Below are 11,491 nucleotides of genomic sequence, written 5' to 3' on the forward strand. Positions count from 1 at the left end.
GAGTTCGAACAGTCGACCAACTTTATGCCCTGTCCTAATAATCTATCTAGTCCAAAGATCGTATACAACATAACCATTTAAAGAAAATGTTATATTTAAAGCTAACTTAGTTAATTGACCAACTGATAAGTAAGCGAAAGTTTTTGTACAAGATAAACATAAGGAACAGATGATTGGGAATGAGAAACAATCCATGTATGACTAATGGACATTGTGGATCCATCGGTTTTATGAATGCCCAGTGAGTGAGGTGTAGGAGTTTAAGTGGTAATAAAAATGGAGTCGGATCAATATTATGTGATTACAACAATCAAAATCAAAATACCAACATGAATTCTTACTTTTTGCAGGAGATATAGAAGGGGAAGATGCACCATGTACCAGTCAAAACCTAATCGAGAATTGACTTAAAGTTAGGTGCAGAGAATGCAAATAAGGAAGATGAAGATTCCCTATAAGTGCTAAAAAATAGTGATAGAGCTAGTGACTATAGTGGTATAGTGTGAGTGGTAGCCATAACTAGAGTAGACGCAGTAAGTCCAGCATGAGTGCAAAACTGATGAAAAGAATACCCTCGAATTCAATAGAAAGTGTAGTAGAAGGAGTAATCATAGCAGTTGTGACGTCTGTTGTGATGAGAGGATGTCGACTAAAAAGGAACAGTATAAGGAATAGAGGATGGCATAGTAAAACCTATAGGAGTCTGCAAACATGTCTTCTGGCCAAGTTTTTTGAGAACTGCATGAATAAGATGAATAATCTCATTTTGTGCCATTTAAAATTTCAAAATGCAAAAATGGACCAAAAATCTAGAATTAGCATGAAAAAATTGAGTTAGATAGACGGGTTTAAAATTTTTTCTACTATTGCTGACACGATAGAGGGATATGATTTGATCTGCAGGAATTTGCTAACATGGTAGTTACTGATGTAACAGAATTGTTGATGTGTCTACTTATATGGCAGGATGACGAGACACCAAAAATCTAGAATTAGCGTAAAAAAACTGAGTTAGATAGACGGGTTTAAAATTTTTTCTACTATTGCTGACGCGATAGAGGGACATGATCTGATTTGCAGGAATTTACTAACATGGTAGTTACTGATGTAACAAAATTGCTAATGTGTCTACTGATGTGGCAGGATGACGTGACACAGTTTGCTCACGTGGCACGAAAAGTGGTGTTAATGCTAATGTGGCAACTGGGTGGCTATTTACATGGCATATGCATTGGCAATCTGTTGATGTGGTTGTTGACGGAGCGCTGGCATGGCGGTTCGGATCTGGTGTAGGCGCGTGCTAGAGTGAGGTGGCATGTGGCCGAGTCATCAAAAATGTAGAAACTTATGAGGCACATGGAAGGTTATTTCTGGTAGCGTTGGGATGGTCTTAGTCTAGACTTTCGCCTAATATAATCCAAACAACGAAAGGACATTTAGAAAAACCAATTTCGGGCACTGAATAGAATATGTGTTTTTAAGGGCCTATTGAAACACTGCCAAGAACTCAAAGAATAAAAAATAAAAAAGAAGAAGAAGAAAAAAAGAGTGGATGGCTCTCATACAATGTTAAAATAGCTATAATTTTCTATATTAAATTGAATATGTAAAGTATGCAAGAGCACATTTGTTTATATAGACTAAGATACCGGGAAAAGTGAGTGTTTCCCAAACAAATTTATACATAGCAACTAAAAGTATGTGAGATGGCTATACAATAGAAACCCTAATTATAATAGTATAATCTAACATGACTCACATTGGAGAAAGATATATAATTGATTTGCATAGTAAAATAATTTCCTTTTGTGCTAATGCTTAGGTTATTTATTTATAATTTTGTTATTTCATTAAATAAGCATGACTTTTGTTTTTTTTTTTTTTTTCCATGCCAAAAATATATATTAGAATTTAGTGGGTACGAAGGTTCGAAATCGAGTTCCTAAAGATAACGGGGAACAACTCAATCACTAGACTATGAAAGCATTCGCTTTTGTGGGCATGCCTTGAGCACACCAACCACGAATGAATTAATTAGGGTTGTGTCAACTTTTATTATTTAATAAAGTATCTCAACAATTTCATCAAATCATTATAAAATTGAATCACCTATTTTTGTTGTGTTAATTTTATTTTTGTCATTCAACTTTAAGAATCCTATTAGATTTCATGTTCTTGTTTACAAAAATTCTATTTATACATATATATATATACACACACACACAGAGATATATATATATATATATATATATATAATTGAAGTTGGTTCTAAAGCATTTATGTGCTGGTTCCGAAAGATTTCTGTGATTTCATCATTCTCAGTGTCAATTCCGACTTCTTGGTTTAAAGTATTGATTGTCTTGGTGGTTGAAGGCCGTTCAAGTGTGTCAGGAATTCTAGTGGTAGAAACTAGAAGGGATTATATATTCTTGATCCTTTCTTGTGCTCCTTCAAGAGCGTTGCACTTGGATAAATGTTTAGACAAATGCAGAGGAATTTCATGGGGAGGAAAGGTGGAGCATTGTCTGATTGGTTTGGAACAACTTGTTCCTTTTGGAGCAAGGATTTAACTCTAGAAAGTTGGATGCCAAGGGTCTGGAAATGTTGATTTGCGTTGTTGTTTTGTTCCATGATGCTTTTAACATCACGAGTCGTAGAACGGGTATTATTGTCAGCTTCTTGTGTTTTGAAAGGATAAGTGGTGTTTCTTACCCTGAAATAGACTGCTTCTGCCGGAGGATGGATAGCTTTTATGGCTTCACCATGGGATATTTGTCATGTGGTGGTGGTCTTACAGGTGGCGTTTAGAGTTTTAATCGTTAAAAAAGGAAAGTCTATCTCACTGTCAATATAGTATTTTTTGAACCATACAAAGAAAAGGGCTGAAATTTTGTGATGTATACAAAAAGCATACCATTCTTCTCTGATCTCATGCGTTATTTAGGTAAAGAAGGTTTTGAAGTACCATTTTCTTTGTAGGTCATTGTTCTTTGAATAGAAGTCTTTATGTAAAAAATCCTTGTCAATTTCATAAAGTCATTCTATCATGTAAATTTAATGGTCAGGATCTTCCATTTGGGATCTATTTGGAGATGGGGGAAAATCGTGATTTTCAGGAGGAATTTCACGAGGAAAAAAAGGTCTTTAGCGCTAAAGAGAAACGTCTTCATCATCAGTTCACTCACTATCATTGTTAGTGTAAACTGGCTTGGCAACTTCTTTGTTTTTGACACCAATGAGATTTGGAGTTCTTGTTGGTGTCCCTGAGAAAGATTTCCTAAAGGGAATTTTTGAATGGATTGTTTGCGAGAAAGATGCTTAGGAACAAGATGATCTAGATTGCTCTAGATCTTTGACTGAGAATCTATTAGGGGCAAATCTGACTTTTACAGTTCCATCAGAGAATTGAGAGATTCGTTCCAATTTTTTATTCTCAATTTTTGAAGGGTGAACTGCATGCTCGAGAGTCCATTCTTCAGGGAAGGTGACCTTACTCCATGTTATAGTTTTTGGGACATACATTTGGGAATTTTCACCACTAGCATGGAGAAGAAGGGTTTCTCCCTTTGGGGACTCATGAAGGGCTTGAGGACTGACTTGAGTAGTCATAACTTTGTAATGAACTCTATAAATAATATTAAAAGGTATGGCTCCGACCATCATGTCATAACCGCTGCTTGAAATGGTTAGGGTTAAGGTATGGAAGATTGTTGGATCATCAAGAGCAACTGAGTAGTTTGGAAAACAATTGAAATGTTGGGTTCATCGAAAAGGCTAGTTTGACAGACGTCTAATAAGGAAGTTTTAAAGTTGTTATGCCTACAATCACGTACATTGAGCATAACATGTGTTAAGTCCTCTAGAGGTGAAAGACTTGATTGCAATCTGGAGAAGCCCTATATGTAAGAAGCTATACTTCTTCTGGTGTTCGACTATGGCTTTCTTTTGTAATAATTGAATAAAAATGAAAGGATTTTTGAGAGAAATGGTTTGTTCAACAGTTTTGATGGAGTATCCTATTTGGAATTTGAAAGTGGATAATTTGTAAATTTAATTGATCGGAACCTTAGTTATTTTCCAAGTATCCCACTGATCACTTTGGCTACTATCAATATGTTGTTCTTCATGGTTTACTATCATTCTGCCTCCTAGAGGGATTGACCTTGAAGACATGCTTCTGTTGAATAAACTCATTAAACTTACTCTAAATGTATGTCTGTCCGACCAACCCTAAGTGGCACATCAAGCCTAAACGGGATCCAGGTCCAGAATTAGAAAACTAGAAAGCCTAAACTAGTTTACACATCACTGCATGGCTCTGATACACACACACAGACACACAACACACACACATATATATATATACTAGCAAAAGTGCATGTGCATAATGCACGTGATAAAAAAAATCCTTGAAAAAAAAAAATTACATTTAAAATTTTTTAAAATTATAAAAAATAAAAAGTTGAAGAATTTAAGTGTAGAAATGAAATATAATATAATGTGCTATCATATAAACTACTTTATATTTATTTATAGAGATATAGTAATATTGTAACACATTATAAATTGTTTTATTTTTTTTTCTTGTCTTTTAAATATTTATTTTTTGAATTTATACAAATAAGTTCACATCTCAAAAACAAAATAACAAATATGAATATATAAATTATTCTTGGCTTGCAATCATAAGTCTAAAATATAGTTGTCATAACTTGCATATTCTTCCCAAATTTTCTTTCATAATTTATTCTTCACAAATTTTTTCATCAATTATCCTAATAAAGCTCTAATACTTAATCATTTTAGTCCCAAATTGTTGAAACCTAAATAAATAAATAAATAAAATTTAATTTAATACAAAAAACACCCCACCGAAAATGTCAAACCTTGTGTATTTTTTTTTTCTTTTCTTGAAAACGAATGATGGAAAGTCCATTGCATCATAACATAATCCACTTAAGGGAAAACAAGAGATTTGAGAACCTTGTGTAATTTTTTTCTTTTCTTGAAAACGAATGATGGAAAGTCCATTGCATCACAACATAATCCACTTAAGGGAAAATAAGAGATTTGAGTTGTTATATTCATATTCAATATGAGAAGGATTATGTTTCACGATTATGTTTCACCTTAAATGGAGCCTGACTTCATAAAGGCTTACGAGAGAATTGGAGAATTGATTTATTCCATTCTAAAAAAATTTAATATGTAACATATACCTATCACAAATTCGATCATGAATTTAAAACGCAAACACCAATCACTTGCATGCCAATATTTCTCCATAAATGATATTTCTTCTTACTTGAAGAGTTTTAGTATTTAATATATCTTCGTTCTTTTTTTTCACAATTAATTATAATTGACTAATTGACTCCATAAATCATAGAACTTGAAAATAATTGCAAACAAGAAAGTAAGAACTGGCTTAAGGTTATCAATATTGCTGCTAAAGTTGGAGAGTCAACTTACCCAATATTGCTGCCAGAGTACTTGACGCCTTTATATCCAAATATCTTCAAGAATTTCCTGCAACAAATAAAATTTTATTTTTTTCAATTTTTTATCTCAGGTAACAAAACTTCTATATATAACTAAATAGAGTAATTTTATAGGAACAAATTGGTTGGAGATACATATGAATATGTGTGTATTATTTAAATCATATACCCTAGGAAGCCATGAGGAAGAATTTGCATTGGAGGGTCACTTGTTTCTGCCAAAAGAGAAAGAAGGGAAAAATTGAGATATTTTATTTTAGTACTAATATGTGAGAATGCACAAATATTATTAAGTTAATAAAAAACGAATAACTTGGTAGATATATATATATATATATATATATATATATATATATATATATATATAAAAGAAATTGTTGGAATTGAACTATGAAAAATGGAAGAAGAATGAGGATGCCGAATTCATTATAGTAAGCATTGACGCTTTGCTTGTCATTGTCATACCCACCTCGTGCACTCTCTCACCACAATTGCTATAAAAGGCAGTAATGCATCGTTTTAACAGGATTGTAATCTCATCTAAATAGATGTGTTTCATTACCTTGGTAACTGCGAAAATAACTATTTAGATTCAGGGTAACTCACAAGACATACCTTATGATAATGAGCCATCACATAATTTAAGAAATATCTATTAAGAAACTTTGTGAATAATGAACTGTCACATAATTTAAAAATACTATTAATAATATTTTTAAACAAAAATTGTACTTTTGTTTTTCTTTTACATTTTTTTTTATTTGTCTAGAATAATGTGAATTAGGCTCTAGAATTTGCAGGGAGAAAATTTTTGGGAATGAATGGTTTCCTTTTTAAATAGTGGGAATATTATAGTTTTTTTTTTTTTTTTTTTTTTCATTTTCGTTTACGTTTTTTTCTTTTTCTTTTTCATTTTCGTTTACGTTTTTTTCTTTTTCTTTTTTATTTTTTGTGAGAGTTAAATTTTTTTTTTAAAAAAAAGTATTTTTTTTTTCCCTTTGGCGTTTTTTTTTTTCTTTTTCTTTTTGTTGCATGTATTTATTTATTTTTGTTTTTAAACAAACATGGTACTTTTTTTTTCCTTTTACATTATTATTTTTTTGAATTATGTGAATTAGGCTTTAGAATTTTTGGAAAGGAATGGGTTCCTTTTTAAGTAGTGGGAATATTATAGTTTTTTTTCTTCATATTTTTAATTTGTGAGAGTTAAATAAAGTGATTTAATGACACATCATTAGAATTTTTATAAAGAAAAATTGGAAATTATATGAATCATATGGGTTAAAAATGAATTGAAAATAAATTAGAAGATGATTTTGGTGCATTTTTTTTTTTTCTTAATTGATACTCACACACACATACCTCCACCGAGACTCGAACCCCTGACCTCTCTTTTGAAAGTAGGAGCTTGATACCGTTAGGTCACTGGCCTGTTGGTAATTTTGGTGCATTTGGAGAGACTCTGAATCAGATGTAATGGTAGAAAACTAAAGGGTTGTAATATTTATATCGTAAGATTTAAAAAGAAATAAATCATTACACTTAATAGCAAGAAATTAAAAGGTTGTAACCTTTATAGAGACATTATGAATCATTATATAGTTAATATATATGTTAATCATTTTTTAAAATTTAAATTAAGCGAAAATGTTTGAAGTGGGGTAGGCATGCATTTTTAAAACAAAAATGTATGTTTTTTTTTTTTTTTTTCATTTGGTTGCGTGAATTTTTTTTTTTTTTTTGTTTTTGTTTGTAAACAAATAGTGTACATTTTTTTTTTCTTCTACAATTTTTTGTTTTGTTTGGAATAATGTGAATTAGGCTTTAGAATTTTTATTAAAAATGTATTTTTTTTTTCTTTTTGTTGCATGTATTTATTTATTTTTGTTTTTAAACAAATATGGTACTTTTTTTTTTCCTTTTACATTTTTTTTTTTAATAATGTGAATTAGGCTTTAGAATTTTGGAAAGGAATGGGTTCCTTTTTATACAGTGGGAATATTTTTTTTTTTCCTTTTATGTTTTTTTTCTTCTTATTTTTAATTTGTGAGAGTTAAATAAGGTGATTTAATGACACATCATTAGAATTTTTATAAAGAAAAATTGAAAATTATTTGAATCATAAGGGTTGTAAATGAATTGAAAATAAATTGGAAGATAATTTTGGTGCATTTGGAGAGACTTTGAATCAAATGTAATGGCAGAAAATTAAAAAGTTGTAACATTATATCGTAACATTTAAAAAGAAATAAATCATTACACTTAATGGCATGAAATTACAGGGTTGTGACCTTTATAGAGACATTATGAATTATTATGTAGTTAATATATATGTTAATAATTTTTTTAAATTTAAATTAAGGAAAAATGTTTGAAGTGGGGTGGCATGCGTTTTAAAAACAAAAATGTATGATTTTTTTTTTTTTTTTTTTTTTTTTTTTTTTTACGTTTTTCTTTTTCATTTTCATTTTGTTGCGTGAATATTTTTAATTTTGTTTTTGTTTTTAAACAAATAGGGTACATTTCTTTTTTCTTCTACAATTTTTTGTTTTGTTTGGAATAGTGTGAATTAGGCTTTAGAATTTTTGGGAGGAAATTTTGTGAAAGCAACTGTTCATTTTTAAATAGTGGGAATATTATAGTTTTTTTTTTTTCTTTTTATGTTTTTTTTTTCCTTACTAAGGAGTATTATTTATTTGAAAGAGTTAAATAAAGTGAATTAATGATACGTAAAATTGAGATTTTTAATAAATAAAATTTGGAAATTATATGACTCAGAATGGTTGTAAATAAATTGAAAATAAATTAAAAATAAATTGGTAGATAATTTTGGTGCGTTTGTATCGACTCTCAATCAAATGTAATAACTGAAAATTAAAAGATTTTTCATTTGGAATGGTTATATCGTAAAATTTAAATTACACGTGATGACAAGAAACTAAAGTGTTGTAACATTTATATAGACATTATGAATCATTATAGTTAATATATATGTTAACAATTTTTCTAAATTTAAAATAAACAAAAATGTTTGAAGAGGAGCTAATGTGTATTTTAGAAACAAAAAAGGTGTGTTTTATTTTCCTTTTACATTTTTTTTTAGTTGTGAGAGGTAAATAAAGTGATTTAATGACACGTCATTCGAATTTTTATAAAGAAAAATTGGAAATTGTATGAATCATACGGTGATTTAATGTTTAGTATTTAATGAAATAATTTTGTATTTTTTAAAAATCTAAAAATGTCAAGAAATTAGCTATACTTTTAGAATATTTCTAAATTTAAAATAAGCAAAAATGTTTGAAGTGGTGTGAATGTATGTTTTAGAAACAAAAAAAAAAGTGTGTTTTATTTTACTTTTACATATTTTTTTCTCTTTTTTTAGCAAAAATGTTTGGAGTGGAGTGAATGTGTATTTTAGAAACAAAAAATGTGTGTTTTATTTTCCTTTTACATTTTTTTTTTCTTTTTCTTTTTTTTTTTAGTTGTGAGAGTTAAATAAGGTGATTTAATGACACGTCGAATTTTTATAAAGAAAAATTGAAAATTGTATGAATCATAAGGCGATTTAATGTTTAGTATTTAATGAAATAATTTTGTTTTTTTAAAAAATTTAAAAATATTACGAAATTAACTACACTTTTAGTATAAAAAATATAAATATAAATATAGATAAATATATATAGATATAGATATAGATTTTTTAGTTACATTTTTAGAATAGTATATATATATATATATATATATATTACCATTTTGTCACCTTTGAACGGACGCCTAATAATTTGAAGTGGTAAGGTGACTAAGGAGGTCTAATAATATAAAATGATAAATAAGGATAAAAGTCCAATTTGGGATGACAAGTAAGAATGCATTACGTAGAAGAATTACATCCTGTCAAGTATGCACTTGGAGAAAACGGCCGAGAACAGATGACACACACATGATTGATTACGCACCCTACTACTGAAAATTAATTCTATCCTAAATTTAAATCTAAATATAAATCATAATAAAAATTGCTTTTGCGTGTTTGACTTTTAGACATCAGATTTGCACAATGACCTTTTGGTGGAAATAGTACTCTCCATGAATGGGACAAGAGGAAAAGGAAAGAAAATAAGTCTGTGCTTTCTGAGGTCACCACTCAATAGAAGGGACCGATAAAAGCAAACCATAAAATTTATATCAAATAGAAATGCATTTGTCGTCAAATTGACAAATATTAAGTGATGCATTAATTTGTGTGACCCACCCAAAGCTTCGAGAGGTGCTTGACTTTTTACTCATTAAATATTTAAATATGCCAAAAATAATTTTTGCATCATGTGAAGCTCAATTAAATATATATAAAAAATTATTAATTAGCATTAAAAAAACACTTCCCATGCTAGTTTAAAACTAGTTGAGTTGATATCTTTATCCCCTCATACTGAACCAGAAGACAGAACCAACTAGATCAAGAAGTACAAAGAAAACAAAGAGATGCGTTCCATATTTGCTCCTTGCAGCCTCCTCCTTTATGTTCTATTTGTTCTAATGGTAATTTCTGTGTTCTTCAAATTCATATGCATATATATATATATATATATATATATATATATATTTGCTAGGGATTTTTTTTTTAAAAGATCATTTTGAGTTGGTTTGCTGCAGATGGTTCAGTATTTTTAACAAGTTTTCGCGATGGTTTATGACAGTGTGTCCATGGACGTAGAGACTTGGAGATTGCCGGAGGACACCGGAAAGTTGCTGACAAAAAGGTCTATAATTTGAAGCATGACATGGATGACCATCTGAAAATATTTGGTGAGCAAGAGGAAGACCATGATGATGGCCATAAAGGCATGCATGTAGATGCTATGGATCATGGGCATGATCATCCATCACCATCCCACATGGATCATATAGAGCCTTCTCAGAAAATCTTCTTCACTCTTAAAGATCTAAAAGTGGGGAAAAAATTGTCCATCTATTTCCCCAATAGAGACCCTTCTAAAACCCCTCATCTATTGCCTAGAGAAGAAACTGATTCCATTCCTTTCTCGCTATCAAAACTTCCATTCCTTCTAAAATTTTTCTCCTTCTCCAAACACTCCCCACAAGCCAAGGCCATGGAAGGCACACTAAGACACTGTGAAACTCAACCCATCAAAGGAGAGACCAAGTTCTGTGCTACCTCGTTGGAGTCCCTGCTCGATTCCACACGTGGTGTGTTCGGATTGGAGACACGTTTCAAAGTTCTGACAACCAACCACCTCACAAATCCTACAGCCCCTTTTCAAAACTATACTATTTTGGAAGTGCCCAAAGAGATCTCAGCCCCTAAAATTGTGGCATGCCATGCCATGCCTTACCCTTATGCAGTGTTCTATTGCCACAGTCAAGAGAGTGATAATAAGCTCTTTGAGGTTGTGCTAGGTGGTGAGAATGGAGCTGATAGAGTGCTCCAAGCTCTCTCTATTTGCCATATGGATACCTCTCAATGGGACCCCGATCATGTGGCGTTCCGTGTGCTCGGTACCGAACCAGGAAGCTCACCTGTTTGCCATTTCTTCCCGGCAGATAATCTTGTATGGGTTCCATCCCCTTTGTAATATGGTTCATGTAGTTGTGATGTAGTTTCCATTTTGAGGTCCTAGTAGTATATATGACCTTAATTTGAAATACAATGTATGCTTGCATTTCTAGTGAAGTGCTAATATATGTATTTGGAAGAAGAGGCAATGTTTAGTATTTGGTGCTTCTGATTTGCAGGGTTTTTTTTTTTCCAACTTGGCAAGATAAGCTAAATTTATGGTCTTAGTTTAGATAATTTTGCATTTTTTTTCCCTTAAATTTATCTTTGCAATTTAGCACGAAGTAATAAACACTGAACAGAGTATCGAGAGATCGGTGTAATTAACCGGCAGTGTGGGGATGGGAAAGAACAAGGAGGGTAATTTTGAAATTTAGCAATTTATACAAGTCACCCGTTGACTTTCTTGTGC

The 11,491-nt window shown here is 30.8% G+C and overlaps 1 protein-coding gene across 1 annotated transcript; it reads left to right on the top strand.

Annotated features, from left to right (window-relative positions):
* Positions 1-9,883: 9,883 nt before the first annotated feature.
* Positions 9,884-11,261, top strand: LOC132300663 (BURP domain protein USPL1). The gene is made up of 2 exons (XM_059797844.1): positions 9,884-10,043; positions 10,202-11,261. Exons 1-2 carry the CDS (start codon positions 9,987-9,989, stop codon positions 11,096-11,098), a joined length of 954 nt encoding a protein of 317 aa, XP_059653827.1. The 5' UTR covers positions 9,884-9,986; the 3' UTR covers positions 11,099-11,261.
* Positions 11,262-11,491: the final 230 nt, after the last annotated feature.

The sequence above is a fragment of the Cornus florida genome, unplaced genomic scaffold (assembly GCF_030987335.1).
Source record: "Cornus florida cultivar Cherokee Brave unplaced genomic scaffold, ASM3098733v1 CherokeeBrave_3.0.0_Hap2_Chr03, whole genome shotgun sequence".
NCBI classification, from domain to species: domain Eukaryota; kingdom Viridiplantae; phylum Streptophyta; class Magnoliopsida; order Cornales; family Cornaceae; genus Cornus; species Cornus florida.

Bases quoted from the DNA above. Each gene is read 5' to 3' on its own strand.
- LOC132300663 (XM_059797844.1), top strand. From the start codon at position 9,987: ATGCGTTCCATATTTGCTCCTTGCAGCCTCCTCCTTTATGTTCTATTT. The intron at 10,044-10,201 runs GTAATTTCTGTG...GGTTTATGACAG, and splicing joins ATGTTCTATTTGTTCTAATG to TGTGTCCATGGACGTAGAGA.